Source organism: Biomphalaria glabrata, chromosome 3 (genome assembly GCF_947242115.1).
Source record: "Biomphalaria glabrata chromosome 3, xgBioGlab47.1, whole genome shotgun sequence".
NCBI classification, from domain to species: Eukaryota; Metazoa; Mollusca; class Gastropoda; family Planorbidae; genus Biomphalaria; species Biomphalaria glabrata.
The window spans coordinates 46,127,712-46,153,399 of NC_074713.1; the positions used below are offsets into that span (position 1 = coordinate 46,127,712).

At 37.6% G+C, this 25,688-nt stretch overlaps 1 protein-coding gene across 1 annotated transcript in view; it reads right to left on the bottom strand.

Moving 5' to 3' along the window:
• The window catches only part of LOC106066987 (ATP-binding cassette sub-family G member 8-like), a 38,916-nt gene that overhangs the window by 9,609 nt on the left and 3,619 nt on the right, over window positions 1-25,688 (bottom strand). The window contains exons 2-13 of the mRNA XM_056022323.1: window positions 22,464-22,736; window positions 21,534-21,636; window positions 19,993-20,228; window positions 18,771-18,903; window positions 18,245-18,368; window positions 17,207-17,352; window positions 16,495-16,649; window positions 16,032-16,177; window positions 12,805-13,004; window positions 11,799-11,875; window positions 6,276-6,377; window positions 2,399-2,564 (exon numbers count right to left, since the gene is read on the bottom strand). Of these exons, the coding sequence (XP_055878298.1) occupies window positions 2,399-2,564; window positions 6,276-6,377; window positions 11,799-11,875; window positions 12,805-13,004; window positions 16,032-16,177; window positions 16,495-16,649; window positions 17,207-17,352; window positions 18,245-18,368; window positions 18,771-18,903; window positions 19,993-20,228; window positions 21,534-21,636; window positions 22,464-22,625 (1,750 nt within the window). The 5' untranslated portion in view covers window positions 22,626-22,736. The remainder of the gene's footprint in view (window positions 1-2,398; window positions 2,565-6,275; window positions 6,378-11,798; window positions 11,876-12,804; window positions 13,005-16,031; window positions 16,178-16,494; window positions 16,650-17,206; window positions 17,353-18,244; window positions 18,369-18,770; window positions 18,904-19,992; window positions 20,229-21,533; window positions 21,637-22,463; window positions 22,737-25,688) is intronic.

A 25,688-nucleotide genomic window follows, 5' to 3' on the forward strand; every position in this document is an offset into this window, starting at 1 on the left:
CAGAAAAAGGAATCCCTCATCTTTTTGATGCTTGTGATCATAGTTAGACAGGATTTAAAAGAAAATGATATAGATACCTCTGATACCTGGATGTTGGAGGAAAGCATTTCTTAGTAATGAAAATTGTGTTGGGGGTTTAGCTAGAGGAGGGGGAGGTTTGAGGCAAGATCTCCAGAGAAAGTGTGTTGTAGGCGAGTCGAAGGGTTCTGTGTGACACGCTTTGAAGAAGAGTGAAAATAGAAGACTGGCATTTCAAGCTGGCTGGATAATGAGCTGAAAGGTTTTGATGTTGGAGTGACATTTGAAAAGAAGACATCAAGAGAGAGACTGAGAGAGAGAAAGAGACAGAGAGAAAGAGACAGAGAAAGACAGAGAGAAAGAAAGATATATATATATATATATATATATATATATATATATATATATATATATATATATAGAGAGAGAGAGAGAGAGAGAGAGAGAGAGAAAGGCGTAAAGAGAGAGATTGAAAGACACAGAAAGACATAAAGGGAGTGAAAAAGATAAAGAAAAACAGAGAGAAACACAGAGAGACAGAGAGAAAGGCGAGGAGAGGAAGACAGAGAAAGACGGAGAAAGTAACAGAAAAAGATAGAGGGAGAGAAAGTCATACAGAGAAAGAAAGATTTTCATATAGAGAGAAAAACATAGCGAGAGAGAGAGGGATAAAGACAGAGAAAGACGAAGTAACAGAAAAAGACAAAGAAAGAGCAAGAGAGACAGAGAGAGAGAGAGAGAGAGAGAGAGAGTGAAAAGACATAGAATGAGAAAGAGAAAAACAAAGAGAGAAAGAGAAAGACATACAGAAGGGAGAAAGAGAGAATGTGAGAGAGAGAAAAAGAGAGAGAGGTTACACCAGTACACATCAACCTAGTACTAATAAGATGGAGATTACACAGGACTATAAGATCACTGAGAAATAATTAGAAATCACAAAGGATTACGATCTTTGCCGAGGCGTATAATTAAAATCAACGGTTCTAAACTTTTAGGTAATTCAATAACCACTTCTAACGATAGGAATCCACCAACTGAGCCACTTTTCTATCTGAGGCGTACAAAGTTCCCCTTTCGAACCTTGCGATTTATAGGGCAGATGATGTAACGGTTATCTGTTTCTGTGGCCCACGGTTAACGAGGGTGTCATGTGGCCAGCACGACGACAAACCATCTTTCCTTTTTCCTAACTCATTTCAGGTACCATTTAGAGCTGGGTGGACTCGAGGCGCCCTAAAGATTTCTTAACTCGGAAGACAAACGCTTTACTACTGCGCCTCCTGAGGCGTATAATTAGGTTATATCACAATTGGCATTGGCCTAAGGATTAAAACAATTTCTGAGATGTCTGCAGCTTCGACAACTGCGCGGTAACGTATTTGCACTGCCCTTTGACCTGCATGGAAGATAAGAGGCACTACGCCAAACTGCAGAATTTATTGCCAGAACACTACGGGAGGTTTAGCGTTTCCAGTCCTTTTTTTGCTTGGAGTTCATCTCAGGTAAGCTAATTTGGATTCAAAAACTGAAGGTGGATGTAAGGTGTGACTGTCTTTTCTTGGGATCCAAAGATTTTAAAGCAGGTTTCAATGTTAGCTCCAAAGACTGAGACTATATGTCTTTTCTCGGCATCCAAAGATTTGAAAGCAGGTTTCAATGTTAGCTCCAAAGACTAAGACTATATGTCTTTTCTCGGCATCCAAAGATTTGAAAGCAGGTTTCAATGTTAGCTCTAAACACTGAGGGCTACATATAGAAAGAAAAGTCTGCTTATTGATGTCTTGGCATCTAAAGACTTACAAGCACGATAAAGCAATATTAAATAATGAATTCTAGGTATAGATGTCAAGTGTGTATATAATATCTGTGCTTTTTTAACGCGACTGAAAGCTTCAGCATCTTTTAATCCAGGAATATTCGATATCTCAAGAGGCCGTTGCTTGAGTCATTTAGGATACCTCAAGAGGCCGTTGTATTACTCATTTGGATACCTCAAGAGGCCGTTGAATTACTAATTTGGATACCCCAAGAGGCCGTTGAATTACTGATTTGGATACCTCAAGAGGCCGTTGAAATACTCATTTGGATACCCCAAGAGACCGGATCGTTATTCAAATGTATTTAACCTTGCCTCGTTATCCATATTGAAGGTAGCCAGGTCCGAATGTTGGAGCCCTGTATACATTAGCAATGAAGGCTCATATATTATATGAGGACCCTCACCTTTACCCCCAATTTTGGTAGAGCGTCATAGTCAAACAAAAAAAATAATTCTGAAAACAAACTCGGAATAGTGCTTCATGCTATCCAATGGTAGATGTTCTTCTTTAGTTGTAATGATGGAATCTTGTTTAAATCTTATGGGTATCCTGCAACTCACCCGAAATAATGTTCCTTAAATTGATCAAGAAGCCAGCACTCATTATAAACAGGGAGAACAAGGTCTGAGAGAAGAAGCTGGCGATCTGATAGGTGGGCAAGATGGCTGCCGACATCATTGCTAGGCAACGAGACGTAAACACTGAGACGCCAACGAAGAGCGCAAACTGAAACATTAAAACATTTGAAAACATTAAAATAAAAAGACAAAAAATAAACAACAAAACGACGGCAATCAGTAAACAACAAAATTATCTGGACGACTGGATGACATTTAAATTGCATACGCAAGTTTTATCAATAAAATTAAAAAAAAAATGTGTGTCAAGTCTTGGATAGAATCTTTTTCAATGGCGGGCCCTTCCTTCTTTATGTTGTCTTTTTCCCGGTTTCTCTGTCTGCCTCTTTTTTTTTTTCCTGGTACTGTTCCATGAAGGAAGGTGTTTGCGCCCCCTAAGGTCCTATTGATATGGCCGTAGTTTTAGTTGAATAGACAGAAGGATCTTAGGAATAGAATTGAAAGATCCAAGGTATCACATTTAAAGACCGCATCACAAATGAAGAGATTAAAGACAGGGTTACTACAGAGATCGGACCCCACGATGACCTGGTAACTTTTGTAAAAAAAAAACACACACAAAAAATAACCTCAAACTAAAGTTCTATGGCCTTATTACAACCTCTATACCAAGACCTTCCTTCAGGGAACAGTACCAGGAAAAAGAAGAAGAGGCAGACAGAGAAAGCGATGGGAAAACAACATAAAAGAATGGACGGGCCTGCCACTGAAAGCGGCTCTATTCAAGGCGAAAGACAGAGGAATGGAGAAAGACGGTCGACCAATCTTGTGTGATGCCCCAACGGGCCAACAGACTAGGGGAAAGGTGAGGGTGAAGATACTGACGCTGACTTAAAGGTATAGTATAAAATCTATCCTTTGAAGGGACCTCATACTTCATGATGATTAGGGTCTAATCCAGTCTTAATCCGGTCCTGCCTACTCTAAATAATGTATTTAAAGTAGGTAGAGGCCTATATAACAAAGATTTATATTCGCCTGATTTTTTAAATTGTATAATCAGACTTACGATTAGATGCAATGACTTGTGTTTCAAGCTGAATATCATAAGGAGATAGTCCTTTCAACCATATAAGTTATAACTTATATACATTTACTCTGTGTGGTAAAAAGTGTTTACATTTTTATCTCACACCCAAATCTCGAATCAAGCTGAAATTTTTCACAATTATTTCTTTTACCTGTCAAAAACAGGAACCAATAACAAAAATTACCCAATTACTTAATTAACTATTGGAAATTAATTATTTTGTTTGGTATAGAACAAGGTGAAGAAATAGTTACTGACTGATGCGATAGTATAAGTTGAATAAGTGCCCTTGATCATTTGTAGAGAGAAAGCTTTAAAGTTTGAAACTAACAATTGGTAGCTATAAAACCTTCTATTTTCATAAGCGCTTCTCTGGCACTGTGGTTAGTGTGTTGGCTTGAGGAAGCTTGAGCCCTCGAGTTCCAATTCAGGTCGTTCAACTTTTAAAAAAAGAATGCATTGAAAAAGCGATCACGGTTACATTGACTCATATACCCCGTTCTCCCCCTCCCCCTTTCCCAACAGGTCCAGACAAGTGATACGATCATGGCGTAGTGAGAAAGTTCAAAGAACGAAACCGCGCTAAACAAAAAACAATTGGTACAAATATTTCTAATCGCACTAGATCTAGTACAAATTTAATTACCTGAAAGATCCAAACTAATTGATGCAAGTACGCTTAATATAAGCTTTTAAAAAAAGTATTTTATATTTTTCTTGTTTGACAGTAAGGTTAAATAATGTGTAACATTAACAGATTCGAGAGCAACTGTTGGCTGTCAACTACGTAGTTTTTTAGGAGGACAAACAAAGATTCCTCCATGTTCATGAAATAAAAGGGACAACATGCCGAGTTATTGTGTCAAGTTGGCAAACAGACATACCAATTGTTCGATCGATTTCACCCATGATAACGGCCATTAAGATAACAAACAGATCGATTTGAATTAAAGCAAACTTCTTTTGTATGTGCTAATGTCTGTGTTAATTCAAAATCGATTCTGAATCATTATATTTTTTTATATATTGGTATTTTATAAAACGCATCAGTATCTTATGGTTTGGTTCCGTAATCTTGTTATTGTCGGAAGTATATAAGCACTCCACTACCTACAAATGCCTTCAATTGCTTGCGTCTCAAATAGCTTCTGACAACCAGTCCCGGCTGTGTTGTGTGTGGCTCAGATACTTGTTCCGGCGGAACAGTTATCACTGACATGAGACTGGGCAAAGGCGAGCAACTGGTGCCTAAACCAGTAAGCTTTGGGCAGGAGGGGGACTCGTTATTCTGGGCGAATCCAAACCTCAGGTGCCGATGACCTGATTGGAGCACTTGCAGTACACAGTACTACATCCTGGCAAAACCTCCAATGCAGCTGATCCCAAACTGTTGCCGTTCGTTTGATCACGTCGGGAGGGGAGTGGGCTGGAGGAAATTGCAGTGTTGGGGACAACGTTTCAACCATTTCTAATGCCCAGGCATTCATCTCATTTATGTGAGACTACTACAATGCTGAGTTAGCCATAATGCCTAACTAATCGAAATGAACTGCCGTGGCGTAGGCCATATTATCTGACTACTGCAATATTGTTCTTGCCAAACAAAAATTTACAAGCAGCAATTTGACTTGGCGCTGCCCGGTTTATCTTCACAAATCCACTCCTCAGTGGTTCTGTAAGCGCAAGGAATTCACAAAAATTTGACACCATTCGGTCACGTATTAATGAACAACGCCGTACCATTGTAGACTTGATACATTTTGCTAAGCTCCATTCACCTATCTCTTCTTCTTGTTCAGCTCACATTTCTAAATAAAAACTAAAGCATTATCCATGCAAATGTTAGGAACTCACTCTTTCTCACTAAACTTCGTGAAATTCTAAATTTGACATTGTTGTTCCCGCAAATTATATTCTTGTATTTCGAACCAAGCTGGTCTTCGAGCCACAAGATTACTGATAAATGCAATATTTTACTTGGCCTTATAATGAGATGGTCTTAAGGTCCAAAGATTATTGAGGAGTGCAGTATTTAATGTGGCCTTATAATAGGCTTATCCTCTAGTCGGAAGACGGTAAAGACACGTGAAAACTATTATTTCAACTTTTAAGTTTTTTAAACGACATAAAGCTAATATTATGTTTGCTATTATTTTTTATTTTGTTGTTATTGTTATCTTTTTTGTCTCTCTTTTGTCTTTCTTTCATCTTTTCAAAATGTTTTTTAAGTTTAAAGGACAAATAATGTTTATGTGTTAAATCGGAGAAGACATATGGCCGTTAATTCTCCAAATAGTATAGTTATCTGTTTCTATAGTCTCGACCTATTTTTCATGTTGTGGTCACTAAGACTCAGCCGACGTTAAAGGGGGCTAATTCATCTTAAACCACCACTTCAGTCAAGTACAAATTCTTTAAATTCTTTGAGATATCAAACAAAATAATTAATTACCAATAGTTAATTAACTAATTGGTTAATTTTTAAATTGATCCTTGTGTTGTCAGGTAAAAGAAATAATTGTGCAAAATTTCAGCTTGATCCGAGATTGGGTGTGGGAGAAATAACGTGTACAAACTTTTTACCAGACAGACAGAGTGAGTTGATATATGGTTTGTAAAATACCATGTCTTACTGACACCAAAATAAAACTACACATCTTAAATTGGTCTGCTTAACATCTGAAACTCACATATGCCAAGTTTCTTAGACTGGTCAGCTTAAGCTTCCGGTGTTACTTAAAAGTAAGTCTCTATAAGAGATCAGCTTACCATGCACACAGTATAGGCGTCCATTGAAAGCCCCGCCATAAAGTAGAGTGGTATAATGTAGATCAATACATAGACTAGATGGAAAGGGACATCACTCAGTACCTGGTCGAGGGGAGACAAAAAAAAAAGACTTTTGAATTTTATTACTGAATTTGTAAAGTGAGAAAATATCGAGAACACAATTTTTAAGATGTTCTACCCAAAAAGACTAATCAATACAATTATTAAATCACTAGTGTAGAGACGCACTCAAGGCCACCGCTAGTGAACGCGCTATTATGACGACATTTATTCAAAACGAGACTGGAGTTTAGATAAAGATAAAAAGACATAGTGGCTAGGCTTTGATAGAAGTAATATCTGGGGCCTTATAATGACTGAGACTAGATCCCGTTCTGAAGTAAACATTCGTAGTAAATCTACGGCATTGGATTTCATCTATTGTTTCTTCAATCTTGTGTATGTCTTTATCTGTAGGTGTGTAATACTAAATACTCAAGCAATCTTCTGATCAGCACAAACTCTACAGACCCAGATCAGAGCCCACTATGCATACAGGCGCGGTAGTGAGACTTGGTCTCTTGCAGCATAGTTCTGGAATCTTGTAGTGCAGTCCATGAATTCCATGTCTCGGTATAGGGAAAGACGCCTCTTTCCATTTAAACCAACTCTTTCTCTCTCTCTCTCTCTCTCTCTCTCTCTTCTCTCTCTCTTCTCACTCTCTCTCTCTCTCACTTCTCTCTCTCTCTCTCACTCTTCTCACTCTCTCTCTCTCTCTCTCACTCTTCTCTCTCTCTCACTCTTCTCTCTCTCTCTCTCTCTCTCTCATATTACCGCAAAGACTATGTTTTGGTGTAGCATACTGCACATGTGAAGGATGTGTTCTACCGTCTCTGTCTTGACCACTGGGGGTGAACTTTCCACGGACCTTAGCGAAGTAGGCCCCAATCGGACCATGGCCTGCTCTGCAGTGTGTCATTATTGCTTTCATCTATTCTTTCCTATCGTCCCATCGGTACTGACATGTCTGGGACTCTCTGGTGTCCAGTTCTTCCCTGACCCAAGCTCCCGAGCGGCTGTTTTAGTTAGTCCTAAGGCGTTCCTAACTTAATTATGTGTTCTTGATTCTACAGTGAACTGAAACCCACTATCATACCTGGACCGTTACAATAGCAGTCGTTGCAGTGCATACACTGTTACGGAGTGAGACGTCCTTCTCTGTTACCTAAGCTGTAGTTCAGTTAACTTGGCGAAGTACAATACTTCAATAAGATATAGAATGCTCAGTTACCTTGGCGAAGTACAATACTTCAATAAGATATAGAATGCTCAGTTACCTTGGCTAAGTACAAGTCTTCAATAAGATATAGAATACTCAGTTACCTTGGCGAAGTACAAGTCTTCAATAAGATATAGAATACTCAGTTACCTTGGTGAAGTACAAGTCTTCAATAAGATATAGAATGCTCAGTTACCTTGGCGAAGTACAATACTTCAATAAGATATAGAATGCTCAGTTACCTTGGCGAAGTACAATACTTCAATAAGATATAGAATGTTCAGTTACCTTGGCGAAGTACAAGTCTTCAATAAGATATAGAATGCTCAGTTACCTTGGCTAAGTACAAGTCTTCAATAAGATATAGAATACTCAGTTACCTTGGCGAAGTACAAGTCTTCAATAAGATATAGAATAATCAGTTACCTTGGCGAAGTACAAGTCTTCAATAAGATATAGAATACTCAGTTACCTTGCTGAAGTACAAGACTTCAGTAAGATATAGAATACTCAGTTACCTTGGCGAAGTATAAGTCTTCAGTAAGATATAGAATACTCAGTTACCTTGGCGAAGTACAAGTCTTCAATAAGATATAGAATGCTCAGTTACCTTGGCGAAGTACAAGTCTTCAATAAGATATAGAATGCTCAGTTACCTTGGCGAAGTACAAGTCTTCAATAAGATATAGAATACTCAGTTACCTTGGCGAAGTACAAGTCTTCAATAAGATATAGAATACTCAGTTACCTTGGCGAAGTACAAGTCTTCAATAAGATATAGAATGCTCAGTTACCTTGGCGAAGTACAAGTCTTCAATAAGATATAGAATACTCAGTTACCTTGGCGAAGTACAAGTCTTCAATAAGATATAGAATACTCAGTTACCTTGGCGAAGTACAAGTCTTCAATAAGATATAGAATACTCAGTTACCTTGCTGAAGTACAAGACTTCAGTAAGATATAGAATACTCAGTTACCTTGGTGAAGTACAAGTCTTCAGTAAGATATAGAATACTCAGTTACCTAAGCGAAGTACAAGTCTTCAATAAGATATAGAATACTCAGTTACCTTGGTGAAGTACAAGTCTTCAATAAGATATAGAATACTCAGTTACCTTGGCGAAGTACAAGTCTTCAATAAAATATAGAATACTTACTTACCTTGGCGAAGTACAAGACTTCAGTAAGATGTAGAATGCTCAGTTACCTTGGCGAAGTACAAGTCTTCAATAAGATATAGAATACTCAGTTGCCTTGGCGAAGTACAAGTCTTCAATAAGATATAGAATACTCAGTTACCTTGGCGAAGTACAAGTCTTCAATAAGATATAGAATACTCAGTTACCTCTGCGAAGTACAAGTCTTCAATAAGATATAGAATGCTCAGTTACCTTGGCGAAGTACAAGTCTTCAATAAGATATAGAATACTCAGTTACCTTGGCGAAGTACAAGTCTTCAATAAGATATAGAATACTCAGTTACCTTGGCGAAGTACAAGTCTTCAATAAGATATAGAATACTCAGTTACCTTGGCGAAGTACAAGTCTTCAATAAGATATAGAATACTCAGTTACCTCTGCGAAGTACAAGTCTTCAATAAGATATAGAATACTCAGTTACCTCTGCGAAGTACAAGTCTTCAATAAGATATAGAATACTCAGTTACCTTGGCGAAGTACAAGTCTTCAATAAGATATAGAATGCTCAGTTACCTTGGCGAAGTACAAGTCTTCAATAAGATATAGAATACTCAGTTACCTTGGCGAAGTACAAGTCTTCAATAAGATATAGAATACTCAGTTACCTTGGCGAAGTACAAGTCTTCAATAAGATATAGAATACTCAGTTACCTTGGCGAAGTACAAGTCTTCAATAAGATATAGAATACTCAGTTACCTCTGCGAAGTACAAGTCTTCAATAAGATATAGAATACTCAGTTACCTCTGCGAAGTACAAGTCTTCAATAAGATATAGAATACTCAGTTACCTTGGCGAAGTACAAGTCTTCAATAAGATATAGAATGCTCAGTTACCTTGGCGAAGTACAAGTCTTCAATAAGATATAGAAAACTCAGTTACCTTGGCGAAGTACAAGTCTTCAATAAGATATAGAATGCTCAGTTACCTTGGCGAAGTACAAGTCTTCAATAAGATATAGAATGCTCAGTTACCTTGGCGAAGTACAAGTCTTCAATAAGATATAGAATACTCAGTTACCTTGGCGAAGTACAAGTCTTCAATAAGATATAGAATGCTCAGTTACCTTGGTGAAGTACAAGTCGTCAATAAGATATAGAATGCTCAGTTACCTTGGCGAAGTACAAGTCTTCAATAAGATATAGAATGCTCAGTTACCTTGGCGAAGTACAAGTCTTCAATAAGATATAGAATACTCAGTTACCTTGGTGAAGTACAAGTCTTCAATAAGATATAGAATACTCAGTTACCTTGGCGAAGTACAAGTCTTCAATAAGATATAGAATGCTCAGTTACCTTGGCGAAGTACAAGTCTTCAATAAGATATAGAATGCTCAGTTACCTTGGCGAAGTACAAGTCTTCAATAAGATATAGAATGCTCAGTTACCTTGGCGAAGTACAAGACTTCAATAAGATATAGAATGTTCAGTTACCTTGGCGAAGTACAAGTCTTCAATAATATATAGAATGCTCAGTTACCTTGGTGAAGTACAAGTCTTCAATAAGATATAGAATGTTCAGTTACCTTGGTGAAGTACAAGTCTTCAATAAGATATAGAATGTTCAATTACCTTGGCGAAGTACAAGACTTCAATAAGATATAAAATGTTCAGTTACCTTGGTGAAGTACAAGTCTTCAATAAGATATAGAATGCTCAGTTACCTTGGTGAAGTACAAGTCTTCAATAAGATATAGAATGTTCAGTTACCTTGGTGAAGTACAATACTTCAATAAGATATAGAATGTTCAGTTACCTTGGCGAAGTACAAGTCTTCAATAAGATATAGAATGCTCAGTTACCTTGGCTAAGTACAAGTCTTCAATAAGATATAGAATACTCAGTTACCTTGGCGAAGTACAAGTCTTCAATAAGATATAGAATAATCAGTTACCTTGGCGAAGTACAAGTCTTCAATAAGATATAGAATACTCAGTTACCTTGCTGAAGTACAAGACTTCAGTAAGATATAGAATACTCAGTTACCTTGGCGAAGTATAAGTCTTCAGTAAGATATAGAATACTCAGTTACCTTGGCGAAGTACAAGTCTTCAATAAGATATAGAATGCTCAGTTACCTTGGCGAAGTACAAGTCTTCAATAAGATATAGAATGCTCAGTTACCTTGGCGAAGTACAAGTCTTCAATAAAATATAGAATACTCAGTTACCTTGGCGAAGTACAAGTCTTCAATAAGATATAGAATACTCAGTTACCTTGGCGAAGTACAAGTCTTCAATAAGATATAGAATGCTCAGTTACCTTGGCGAAGTACAAGTCTTCAATAAGATATAGAATACTCAGTTACCTTGGCGAAGTACAAGTCTTCAATAAGATATAGAATACTCAGTTACCTCTGCGAAGTACAAGTCTTCAATAAGATATAGAATGCTCAGTTACCTTGGCGAAGTACAAGTCTTCAATAAGATATAGAATACTCAGTTACCTTGGCGAAGTACAAGTCTTCAATAAGATATAGAATACTCAGTTACCTTGGCGAAGTACAAGTCTTCAATAAGATATAGAATGCTCAGTTACCTTGGCGAAGTACAAGTCTTCAATAAGATATAGAATACTCAGTTACCTCTGCGAAGTACAAGTCTTCAATAAGATATAGAATACTCAGTTACCTCTGCGAAGTACAAGTCTTCAATAAGATATAGAATACTCAGTTACCTTGGCGAAGTACAAGTCTTCAATAAGATATAGAATGCTCAGTTACCTTGGCGAAGTACAAGTCTTCAATAAGATATAGAAAACTCAGTTACCTTGGCGAAGTACAAGTCTTCAATAAGATATAGAATGCTCAGTTACCTTGGCGAAGTACAAGTCTTCAATAAGATATAGAATGCTCAGTTACCTTGGCGAAGTACAAGTCTTCAATAAGATATAGAATGTTCAGTTACCTTGGCGAAGTACAAGTCTTCAATAAGATATAGAATGTTCAGTTACCTTGGCGAAGTACAAGTCTTCAATAAGATATAGAATGTTCAGTTACCTTGGCGAAGTACAAGTCTTCAGTAAGATATAGAATGTTCAGTTACCTTGGCGAAGTACAAGGCTGCCGGGTGGTAGAGTTTGTCTTGAAGTTCAAAATAAATAAAACGTCTCTCTTCATGGCCTGGGGGGAAATACGAGCAATGTTAGCGTGACATTTTATGTGATGTTGTGACATAGCTGACAGTCTGCTGACTATAGAAGGGAAGAAAACGTCTTATTTTTGTTTAAACCTGCCCCATGATATGAATAAAACTTTGGCACTTACAGTAATATATACATGTAAGAGATAACTCCTCCTCCCCCAGTTATGCCTCTTCGACTCGGATAACAAATACAGATTAGAAGCAGTGGCGTAGCTAGGTGGGGGAGGGCGTTCCAAATTCGACGATCCCCGGGGACTCCACTTGCGGGGGGCCCTCAAATGAATTTCTGAAATTGTTTTTACATTAAATATTAAGCCATTTTCTCGTGTCATGATGTCGAATGTCAAAATGCAGTGGCCCTTAAAGAGAGCAAGCCCCCCCCCCCCCGCGCACCCAAATCCCTAGCTACGGCACTGATTAGAAGTAAAGCAATCGAAGGCAGAAAATAAAGTTAATTTAAAATATAAAAAAAGGTCACAATGACATGGAGAGCGCCGACACAAATTGAAATGAATGTTAATGTTATTTTCATTTTCTCGTTGCTCCTGTAGCATAGTCTACTCTGGTCTAATCTTTTGTCTTCAAGCGCTTATCAAATGCAATTCAGCTTCAGTTAAATTTCGAATAAAATATTTCCTGTCTCCATCAGGATTCGAACTCTAGCCCCACATTAACCGGGGGAGCGGATTATGCCCTAAGCCATACACTCATTAAACATCTGAAACTTCCAACAGCTCTCCTCCAAATGACACCTTAACCATCTTTCTAAATCAATTTTTTCTTAACGCCATAATGACATTCCGTTTTAGGACAAGCTTGCTTTTTATTATTATAAATGTCTATGTCCAAAGATGACCATGTTCCCCAGTGGCCGAAGCTCTCAGAAAGTCGCCAAGCAGTTACTTACACGTGCCGATAAGTCCCAGGATGACCATGTACGGGTACATCACGCTCATCATAAACATCACGCCGAACCAATCTCTGATGGACACTTGGTCCAGCTTGAGGCTGATGTAGGCCAACCCCAGCAGCAGAGACATCAGCAAGGCCTGTATCACGTGAGTGAGGAGGGCCAGATAGTCGTCTAGGGTCACTCGGATAAAACGCCTGAAACAATACATGTACATCTGTTTATAAGGGGATCTACAATGACCATTCACGTTGTATACAGTGGGACAGTGTGCGCATGCCAATGCCACTAATAAACATTCTAGAGGAATTGTTAATTAAGGAATAATGAACACTTCGATTTTTTTAAATCAGCTTATTAGTCACTTCTTCGTGGTATGCTAATTTGTTTTTCAATTTTGAGCTAGACGCGATAAGATTTTGCACTCAATTGCTGTTATTTTTTTTTTTCGCGAATTAACTTCGATCTGGGTTTAAAAACCTAGCATGCGCACACCACAACAGTGTCAAAACTGGCTCCTGTTCATTGACGTTAATAAAAAAAAAGGGTTTTAAAAAGGAAATCCTCCTATTTGTAAGAAGAGATGTTATGTAGTAGACCAGGTGCTTCCTCGTTCTCGGCCAGTATGGACACTAGAAATAGCTCATTGATTTACTTTTTCATCCCAGTTTTGTTTTGATATACATCTTGTGGAAGTTCTTTTAGAATTGAAAATTATTGCAAACTGGCCCAAATCTCACGCATGACGGCGGGAGAATAGCAACGGGAAGAGTTTGAACCCGGGAACTACCGAGAGGAAATAAGAATCGATTAGGCAGCCATCTTATCTCTAATCTTATCTTATCTTATATAAAAATACAGACGTTACTTCAAAAAAAAAAAAAAAGACGATTTCGTCCTACGCGTGTTCCTAGGTCAATCAAGTCATGCATATTAACCAATGACTTAAATTGTACCAAGTCACTGGTTTTCCTGGCTGACTCTGGCAACCCATTTCATGCTCTAGGGAAGAAGGAACATTTGTACAAGTTCATCCTATCATATGGAACGAGGAATGTACTTTTATCTTTGTGTTTTTCTGGGCATTTTATTAGGTTTTGTTTTTGTATTTGAAGATTATGATGGTTCAGTGTTTTATGTATAATAGCTATTTTACTATTAAGTCTTCTATCTTTCTAAATTTAGTGATTTTACTAAAGCTGTTACTCTTGTCAAATGTGAGTGTTCGTTTGTTATGAATCTTACTGCTCTATTTTGTGTCTGTTCCAGTTTCTTAATGTTTTTTTTGTGGGGTCCCAAACAGAGGATGCTAATTCTATTATTAGCCTAACCAAGGTTAAATAACATTTTAGTTTTATGTTTTTATTTGATTTGTAGACATTTCTTTTAATAAACCCCAATACCTCATTTGAAACAGAGTGACCTGTTTACCTATTGGGGAATAGTACCACGAGTTTCATACATAGAGCAATCAGTTTATCAGTTAACATCCCTTTCCGGATTAGAGATATGTATAATTACAATGTTTGTACGCTCTACATCTCTATTCTATTTATTTGGTAAATCTCAACAGAATGGAAGAAAAAGAACAACTTAAGAACAGAAAAAAAAAGATACAAGAAAACCAGCTTATCAGAATCAGACCGGAAATCCCCAAAGAAAGACATTTAATTAAAGTAAAGCTCTCCCGAGATCACTAGCCTATATCAATAAGTAAAGCTCTCCCGAGATCACTAGCCTATATCAATTTCATTATAGATTTCGTTATAGTTTTTTTTGTTATCTTTTGACCTTTTAGAACTCAAGCTGAGCTAAACAGATTTAATAAGCTCCAGGAAATCGAGAAAGAAAATCTTCCTGGTGTCGTTATCTTTAGTGATACTTGGACAAATAGAAGTGAAATAAAGGTAATAAATAAAGGTAATAAATAAAGGTAATAAATAAAGGTAATAAATAAAGGTAGTAAATAAAGGTAATAAATAAAGGTAATAAATAAAGGTAATAAATAAAGGTAATAAATAAAGGTAGTAAATAAAGGTAATAAATAAAGGTAATAAATAAAGGTAATAAATAAAGGTAATAAATAAAGGTAATAAATAAAGGTAATAAATAAAGGTAATAAATAAAGGTAGTAAATAAAGGTAATAAATAAAGGTAATAAATAAAGGTAATAAATAAAGGTAATAAATAAAGGTAATAAATAAAGGTAATAAATAAAGGTAGTAAATAAAGGTAATAAATAAAGGTAATAAATAAAGGTAATAAATAAAGGTAATAAATAAAGGTAATAAATAAAGGTAATAAATAAAGGTAATAAATAAAGGTAATAATGCCATTTAAAAAACAAAACGAAAGAAAACCGACGATTAAAAAAACACAAAACAAAGCAGAACAAAACAAAACAAGTAAAAAGTAATGTCCCACCTTTCAGAGCTGTGATTTTTAGGGCAGATTATGTAAAAGTCATCTGTTTATGTGGCCCTCGACTAACAACGGTGTCATGTGACCAGCATTACGAGCAACCGCCTTTACATTTTTCCTTAACTAATGTCAGGTACATGGCGCCGCGATCTGGAAGCAGATGCCAAGCATATGGGCAAGACGTGGGGAGAATTGGAGAGACTCGCCCAGAACCGAGATGCCTGGAGGAAGCTGGTTGGTGGCCTATGCCCCAGAAGGGACCACAGGCAGAGATGAGATGATGATGAGATGAATGTCAGGTACCCACTATAGATGGGTGGACTCAGGGGCGTCTAAAGAATCCCAAAATTAGAAATCTTTGTCTTCTCCTAGATTCGAATCCGTGACCCTTCGGTTCGGAAGCCAAGTACATTACCACTCAGCCACCACGCCCCCTAAAACCAAACCAAACCTAACCAAACCTAACCAAACCAAACCTAATCAAACCTAACCTAACCTAACCTAACCTAACCTAACCAAACCAAAACCAAACCAAACCAAACCTAACCAAACCAAGTCAAACCAAACCAAACCAAACCTAACCAAACCAAGTCAAACCAAACCAAACCAAACCAGTAGCAATACAACAACAAAACCAACCTAAAAGCCAAAGAAAGACTTAAACAAAGCAAAACAGAAATAGAACAAAACTCAACAACATCCAATTTTAAAAAATAACGAAATAAATCAAAAACATAACAACAATTAAAGAACAACAATTGAAAGTTGCTTTAAGAGTGAAACCATTTTTAGTCCATACCTACCTGAATAAGATGAAGAATTGTATCACTAGCCCAGGGCTTGCTCTCTGTCTCTCCATGGCGTCAATGAGATTCTGCAGAGTGTCATCCTCTGTCACACGTTTGCCTTGCAGAGTGTCAAACAAAACCTTTGACCACCGAGCAGGACCCTGTGACCAGCATTACAAATGTAGAGGGATAGTTCTTACAAGTTGAACATTTTCATAGTATTCAATTAATGGACCTCATTCACCAATGGTGAACAAACAACATTTAATCACTGTGGTTCTCTATCTCTTCTATACAAATTACGTAATCTATAAAGGCTGTCACGTGATACGTTTTTTTTTCATTGTTTTATCCATATTATCACGTGGCTAAATGTTGTTTGTTTACGATTGGTGAATGAGGTCCATTGGTTTATGCCTTGCGTTAAACAATACGTTATTATATTTCGGACAAATGCATCCCATAATTCTAGGTTAACCTTAAGTACATCTGTATCAATAGCTTCCTGTTTGTTGAGGTCAACCACCGTATGTTCCTCTTGTTTAGACTTAAAGGCTTCGTGTAGTCGTTGAACTACTGCCAGGCTTCTGTCTTCCCTTTCAGGGGAGGTGTTGTCCACGGTCGTCAGGTCAACTGAAAAGTTACAAACCAGCAGGATTAACATCACGATTTAGCACCGTGATTTAACGCATGACTTTTCTTTATTCATATGAAGTTTATTTAAAAAAAAGGATTAAGCTCTGGAATATAGTCAACAAGCATCATCTACAGGATACGCCAATTTATTTCTTCCCTGGCTGGCTCGCATTTTAGCGCTCCCACGTCCTAGCATGTAAATTATATGTTGTATATGTTGTATATGTTGTATATGTTGTATATGTTGTTTCATTGGAACCACTTTCTAAAGCTCCCTCCTCAAAACACACACATGCTTTGGATGTGAATTCTATTATCATTTATATTTATTTTTTATTATCACATATTATTGTGGTAATTTGTGGAAGTGGTCTTCAACTATGTGTTTGGGGCCAAATCAATTGATGTCCTATTTAGCTAGATATTTTTTAAAATCTATAAATGGCAATAACACAATAGGACCAGAAACATTGTATATTCCTGTACAAAATCTATAAATGTCAATAACACAATAGGACCAGGAACATTATATATTCCTGATCAAAAGAACGTACTATAATAGTCGCATGGATTCATGTGCTCTGGACACGGATAGCCCAGGCTTGTGAAATAGTTGACCATCTCTTTAGCTGGACCATTGAAGACAATACTTCCTTTGGACAATAGCATCATGGTGTCCACTGTAGTGAAGATATCAAATCTGGAGAACAAATGAACACATATTAAATAATGTCAAGTGTCATAAGCGAAGTCCTGAGAATGAGTATAAAACAATGACATATGATGATACATAATTCTCCATAAATATGTTCGTATGGCTGCGTGATCGTGTGGGAGGTGCTTCAAACTGCTCTCAAGAATGTCCTGATGTCCACTGCCATCGCTGCCTGCTGAGTGGGACTAGGGCATAATGTATAACACAAAACAATGGTCAGAGAGAGAGTTAGAGAGAGAGAGAGAGAGAGAGAGAGAAAAATATAGAGAAAGAGGGATTGAAGTCAAGACGGGAGATTAGAGAGAGGGAGAGGTCAGAGAGAGAGAGAGAGGGAGAGAAGTCAGAGAGAGAGAGAGGGAGAGGTCAGAGAGAGAGAGAGAAGTCAGAGAAAGAGAGAGGGAGAGGTCAGAGAGAGAGAGAGAAAGAGAGAGAGAAGTCAGAGAAAGAGAGGGAGAGAGAGATAGAGAAAGAGAGAGTGAAGTCAAAACGGGAGATTAGAGAGAGGGAGAGGTCAGAGAGAGAGAGAGAGAGAGAGAGAAACAGAGAGAAGTCAGAGAAAGAGAGAGGGAGAGAAGTCACAGAGAGATAGAGAGAGAGAGAGAGATGTGGAAAAAAAAAAGAAAATCCAAACTAAACAAAATAAACTTGAGTCGCAAACTCGGGAACCAAAATAAAATTTCGTTAAGAAAAACAGCTAATGAACTCATTTTGCAAAAAACTAAAAATATGAACCGCACAATTGTCAAAAAAAACAAACAACGTCGAATTCCCTATAGCATCAATCCAGAAGGAACCCTCCCCCCCATACAAGACTGAGATCTAGAAAGGTGTTTCTTTAGTAGTCAAAGGTATGACAAACAAATCTAGCTTGTGTTACCTGGGCTGGTGGATGGACATGATGATTGTTCTGTGCTTCGATGCCAATCTAGACAAAGTTTTGATGATACTGTTGGCAGTGAAAGAGTCCAGCCCAGATGTGGGTTCGTCCAAGAAGAGAACACCTGAAGTACACAGACAATCATTAAGTTTTCTTTAGAAATCTAACTTCTAAGTGTTAAAAAATGTAGCTAAACTTTCAACCAACTTTAATAAATAAATAATACCTACTAGGGACGCAACTTAGATGTTAGTTTATCTTCTTGGTACATTAGTCTTATCTTATATTTTACAGATTTTACTTCAAAAAAAAGAAGATAATTACATCCGACTCATTTTTTGTGTCAATCTTGTCTTATCTTATATTACTTATAACTTGATTATTTCATTTTACTCTATAAAACATTTAGTGTAAATGACCAGGGTAAAAATAGTTTCAATCTATTTCATTACAAAGTCCAATCAGATGTCTAGAAGAGATGAGAAAGTACAAAGTACAAAGCTATTGGACTTTGCCTGTGACGTACTTGGTAGAATCAGAAGCTGAATTCCAATGCTCACTCTCCGCCTCTCTCCCCCGGACAGGCCACGAATGGAGTCATTGCCAACTTTAGTGTCCGCGGCTTGGGTGAGACCGAGCTCGGCAATGACGAGGTCCACCTGAGGGCCAGACATCATCATTAGATAATAATAAGAATCGATATGAACATGGAGGGAATTTGTTTGAACAAGAGTACATTACAAACAACGGAATAGTACAATGAATAGTGTACATTAATTGTATGGATTTGTTTTTTTTAGCAAGACGTAGATTTACGCCCTTTTAAAACGGAAGATATATACTTCCCAATGCCAAGCGATAGAAATCTACTGGACTCTGGAGAATAGAATGTCATTTGATGGTGGTGATAGCTAGAGCCCCGGGGCTTTGGAGGAGGGAGTACACAATAAATAGACAGAGAATGAAAGAGACAGGCAGAAAGAGAAACTGGGAGGAATATAAAATATGTATTGATATAAAGAGAGAGAGAGAGGGAGGAGAAAATATAGAAATAGACGAATACTTGAGCAAGAGAAAAGGTGACTATAATCAAAATAAAAAAATATTCAGAGAGAGAGAGAGAGAGAGAGAAGTCAGTAAGAGAGGTCAAAGAGAAAGGTTAGACTTAGGATGGAGAGAAATCAGAGAGAGAAGTCATAGAGAATTCAGAGACAGAAAGAAAAAATCTGAGCGAGAGAGAAAGAGGGAAGACTGATAGAGATGTAGAGAAATCAGAACGAGATATCAGAAAGAGAGAGAATTCAGAGAGAGAGAGAGAGAGAGAAGTCAGAGAAAGAGGAGAAAGAGGGAGAAAGTAAGTAAAAGAGATCAGAGATAAAGGTTAGACTTTAGAGGGAGAGAAAACAGAAAGAAAGGTCAGAGAGAATTCAGAGAGAGAAAGAGAAGTGTGAGAGAAAGGGAAGTCAGAGATGGAGGAAGAGAAATCAGAAAGGGGAGTCCCATAGAGAGGTTAGAGAGAGAGATCAGCAAGAGAGGTCAGAAAGAGAGAGAGTGAGAGAATTCAAAGAGAGAGAGAGAAAGAGAGAAGTCAGCAGAGAGAAGTAAGAGAGAGAAAGAAGTCAGAAGACAGAATTCAGAGACAGGGGAGAGAAAGAAAGAATTAGAATGAAGGTATCGATACCGGTATTTAAAATAATCGTAGAAATACCACAAGAGATCTAAATGTCTAACAAAAACTTGAAACTTACTCTATTTCTAATCATTGCCCTGTTGAAGGTCCTGGGCAACTTGAGCTGGGCAACAAACATCAGAGTTTCTCGGACGGTCAGAAAAGCAATCAGGCGGTCATCTTGCCGGACGTATCCGGCACAAGAGTCTAAGATGGCTTTCGTTCGGACCACGGAGTTTAAGTACACGTCACCAGTGACCACCCCGGATGATGTCCGGCAGGCCAGAACGTCTAGTAGCGATGTTTTGCCGCTTCCTGTTAACAATATCATCAAATAGAGAGAAAGGTTAAAGGTCAATGCATGCACGCAAACTATTCAGCTCATTATGAGCTTCATGATGTAGTGAACTAAACATTGATTTGAGCGTCCCATCAAAAATATCAAATTTAGTCTCTATTTCGACTAGTGGAGTGTCACCAGAGAATGCAGAACAAAGCTAAGAGGACCGAACAGGATATAGGACCCAAAACACCCCAATAGAAAAAAAAACTAAATGGAGAGCTGCCTGATGTGGAAACCACTGCGCAGTTTATCTTAAGATTTAGACTACTCATCTGAACTCTCCAACATACTAATGTGTATGCAGAAGACGAACTTACTATCTCATGTTAACATTCGGCAAGTTTTTCTTTTAAATAAACAAAAAACATAACAACAACAACAAATAACAGAAAAAAAACAAAAACTGGCCAATACACTAGAAGCCAATATAGTAATGTACTACTTTTAGACCTTACGATCTATTAGGCAGATAATGTTAAGGTCATTCGTTTTTTTTACTATCCAAACTATTGCCAGGTACCCATTAGAGTTGGGTGTACTCAGGGGCGCCCTAAAAATCTCGAATTTCAAAATCCATGTCTTCACCGGGATTCGAACCTGAGAACCCTAGGTTCGGATGCCACGCCCTTTACCACTTATCCATCACGCCCCCCCCCCCCTTCCCTGATATAGACCCGAGACTAATCATGCCCAGAACAGATCGTGTTTTTTGAAGCCAAACTTTGGACTAGCTGTGTAACTAGAAATTGAGATTGTCTTCATCTTTGTGGTTATATTCTTTACCTCTCTTGTCACTCCTATTTACTCAATATACTAAATGTGGTCTCAGTGTCTATAAGACTGTAGAATGAACATTGGTTTTAGAGGACCGGAATGGGGAAAGAAAGGGTTTGTATGAAAGTTGTGATGAAGTCAACAGTGGTGCCACACTGCCCCCCCCCCCTTTTTCCGTTTCTTGCTAATTAGGATACTTAAAATGTTTCCCTATTTAAAAAACAAGTGTTTTTAAAAAGGTTGCTATTACACTTTATTAGATTGCGATGATAATAATAAATAATCATTAAATTAATGGAATTTTTAAACTCGATAGAAGGACTTGGTAAACTCGATAGAAGGACTTTGTAAACTCGATAGAAGGACTTGTAAACTCGATAGAAGGACTTTGTAAACTCGATAGAAGGACTTTGTAAACTCGATAGAAGGACTCGTTGATGGATTAAATGTGTTGTATCAACTAAAATATTAATCACTTAGCCTGCATTGAATTATTTGAATACCTGATCCTCCCATGACGGCCATCAGTTGACCACTTTTGGCGGTGAAGCTGACATCTTTGAGAACCTCCGTTGTTTTGCCTTTCTCCATCCATTCCCAGGGCATCTGAAGAAGGTCAGAAATAAAACTTCATGTTTAATTATCATTCAACGTCCACATATAACCCTAGCCCTTATCTTGTCTTAGCAGGATTGTATCTATAGATGTAAATCTAATGGAAATTCTAAGGAAGTTAACAAAAAAAAAAGATAAATTTACGGAAATAAAACTGGATGCTCAGATTTAGCAGCAGACAGTCTGCAACATGTCGCAGTGACACTTTCAAGATAGGTTTAATTAAATATATACTTGGTGGTACAATAATCTTTTTTTTTACAGTGATAGTTTACAAAATTTGTGGGACTTTGAACTGCTGTGAAAATGTCTATGATATTACTAAAAGCGTAAAGGTATCTATGAAGGAGCATAGCCACCATCTTTTTTTTCATGAAAGATGTTTTTTTCCAAAATACACAAAATCCTTAAAGACAATCTGCACCCATAAAACCACTCCCCATTAAGGCTAGAACAGAAAGAGTTAAAAAACTACTTTATTCCACCTTCAGTCAGGGTGTGTCAAAGGTCATCTGTTGTCACCAAGAAGTACATAGAAGACTAATTCATTAGGCGCTGGTTGCATGTGTGTGTGTGTCTGTGTGTGAATGTTGTGTTTACATCTCTATTGTTATTGTTATATTAGCAATGCTGAAGTGAACAATTTTATTGTAGTCAAACTATATTTCCATTAGTTTGAAAAAAAAATTGTCTTATCTTATCTTTGTATCTTAGTTTTCTTTTGGGTATTTTTATCAAGAAAAAATTGAGACTCTGTTAAGAAGTATTTAAAGATGTACAGGTCAATTATTTTTCCCCTTGTTTTGGACGATTCTGACCTGAATGTTTGTGATCTTCTGCCACCAGCTACCCGGGACATCGGTCACTGTGTAACTGAGCTTGTCCACGTGAAGGTCAATAGGTACGATGTCCGTGGTGTGTGCACCTATCAGGTCGATGACCGCATCCAAACGGTCACTCCCAGACGCCTGCCTCTCCATGCACAAAAACTTGCTCCTGATTTGAGGCCCGAAAAAGGTCCGTTAGAAGTATCGTCTTCAAGTAATCGTTGTTACCGATACCTCAAGTAGCAGCATGATTACCTGCAGAGGCTGAAATGAGCGGAACATTTAAATAGGTCATACCACATGAAGATTAATTAACAAAACACACAAACAAAACAAATGCACAGCTAGACACATAGATAAGTGTTTGGTCAGAAGTGAGGGCCTATGGGTTCAATACAGACATCTTGTCTTTTGGATGCATACATTATTTTTACAAAGCTTATATCAACTCACTCTGTCTGTCTGATACATATTGTTATAAACCTGGTGGTGGCGCAGATGGGGGTAGTGGTGTGAGTGTAGTCAGCCGACGCAAATCGCCCCAGGCCAGCGCTAGACGAGCGGTCAACCGTGACGAGTTACGACGGTCGGCCGAGACGAGTGTCAACATGGTGGTTCGGGAAGGATCGACGTCGTGAACAGAGCTCAGAAGCGTCACGAGAGTTGTAGTCATCTGACCACCTAGAAACGTCGAGCGGCGTTCTGTCCGGTTCGAGAAGGCCAGCAGGGACCCTATATAAGAGCGGAGATTTCGCAGTCAAGACGGTCAAGAAAAGAGGCTCAATACAGCAAGGTTCAGAAAAGGGGTTCACGACAGAAGGTTCACTACAGCACAGTTCAACGGTGTGGTTCTGTACGGAGCATTACGACGGTTCGGTGAGGAGTACTGTCAAGTACAGTTGAGACGACTGACGTCTTGATCTTGGTCTGCGATCGAGTCCGACACAAGAGCCTAATGTGTGAAGTCAGTCCTGAACTGTTGAACCCAGTGCAAGCCCGAAACGAGACGGAGAGGCCAGTGCGAGAGTTGATACGGCGGTACGGTGTTATCGGAGAGATATTTGTACAATGTACGTGTTGCCAATTGTACAGTATTGGCTGTTATTTATTCAACTATTAAAGTGTTACGTTATTTTGGAGCCCTGAGTTGTCAAGTTCTTTAAGTTGGTGGTGTATGGTGCAGTTAGCAGAGAGCCTGGATATTGAGATTCGTAACAATATTTTAAACTCGCTATTTCTCCCATCCAGAGCTTTCTTTCCTACTCTATTGTGTAAGATTCACAAGATGGACAAACACGTGAGCTTGACCAAAGAGAGCAGAAGCGAATGGTAAAGAGGAACAGGTAACGTTTTCATAATTTTTTCGTCCAGAGAACTAAAATGATGAATGAGTGTGTCTGGGCTTTTGCGTATATATTATAGATTACATTGGTTTGTTTCTTTATACTACAAAAACCTAACTTCAAACTTTTAAGCAATTAGTTCCCATTTCTCTCTTTTTCTCAACACCCTTTATCCTACCATTTCTTTCTCTTCTACCTCAACACCCTCTATCCTGCCATTTTTTTCTTCTTACTTTCTTTTATTCTCCTTTTCTGCGCTGGTCTGAGAAAAGAATTTAATTAATTTAAAATTCACTTGCGAAAAAAAAAGGCACGGAACAAAGATTATTAAAATCTTAGACATCACAGACGCAATGGAAAGGAGCAATGATGCTGATTCATTTGGTGCATATGTTTTAACATTTAATGCTGACCAACTTTTCTGAAACAGAGTATCTTTTTTTTTTTTGTACATAAAAAATCTACTTTACTCCTCTGACTATAGATCTAGCATGCAAGAGTCGTCGACGCTTGAATTTAATTGGCTAAACTCACTAGGTTAGAACATTTTCCAGAGAACATTCTGGAGAAGAAAAAAAAGAGCGGGAAAATCAATACAGCGTCTACGTCGTGAGCTATTACGTCTGCGCCTGCAGTGAAGCTGTAATTAGCTCTTCCAATTGGTCTCTGCTATCAGCATTTTGTTTTCTATGATTGATGCCTTCGTCAATTGAATAAAGTCATTTAGGCCTAAGTGTTCTTATGTCAACCATTACAAATTGTGCTTGAAATAAGATTTTGATCTACCTAAGAGACAGATATATTCAGAGTGGCCAACAACACGATATCTAAATCGGTGGTGACAGAAACAAATACAGTGGATGGTAACAATTCTGAAAATTTGCTCTTCACCAGAAAAAATGTAATCTTCAGTTTCAAAGATTCTAAAACATAACCATAGACATATATATATATATATAGACTGGACGATAAAGAACAAATTATTATCGGAAATATTTGGGAAAAGATAAGTTTGTAGATCCACATCACAAACCTATATATATTTGCCTATGTCTATGATTGTAAAACAAAGACAAAATATTGGGAATATGGCAGTTTGCACTTTTCAAAACTAAAGATCAAAGGTATATATTGGCTGAAATGTTAGTCCTAGAATTTATAGCTCAATCGCCGCCATTTTTTTTTCACATAGATATAGTACATAAAACATATTGACTCCCCCCAAATAAAAATAACTTCCTACTTCCAGTCTATATTTATTTATGTCTATGAACATAACATGATTTCTATTTCCCAACAAAAAGAAAGAGCTCACAGACCTATATATATATATAGGTCCACAGACCTATATATATATATATATATATATATATATATATGTCTGTGAAGGAACTATATATTATTTTCAACTTTCTATTTTTTTTATGTATGACTTCAGAGAAGAGTGTCAAATATTATGGCCGGCATCTCAACATCTTTTTTAATTATTAGATCTAGATTTATTTATTAATTCAACTGTAATAGCTGTCATAATATGCGCAATGTGCCAATATATTTATATTTAAGCCCCATAAACACAACTCAAAGACCCTTGTAGAAACATTCAAACTGTTTCTATTTATTTTTTTAGTACTCTACAATAGTAGGGTCTACTCAGAGGTACCACTTATCTCCTCATCACTGACATACAAGCCTCAGTGACAAATACACCTGTCGACAGATTGATGTTTATATAAAGGCGCCATTCAGTTGGTTGGGATCAACAATAAACTCGTATTTCTTTAAAACGAGATTGCTTCGACAATTATTATGAATTAGAGAAATTGACTATAAGCTCATTTTGAGTTTGTCTCAAGCTGACGAAGGCCTCGAG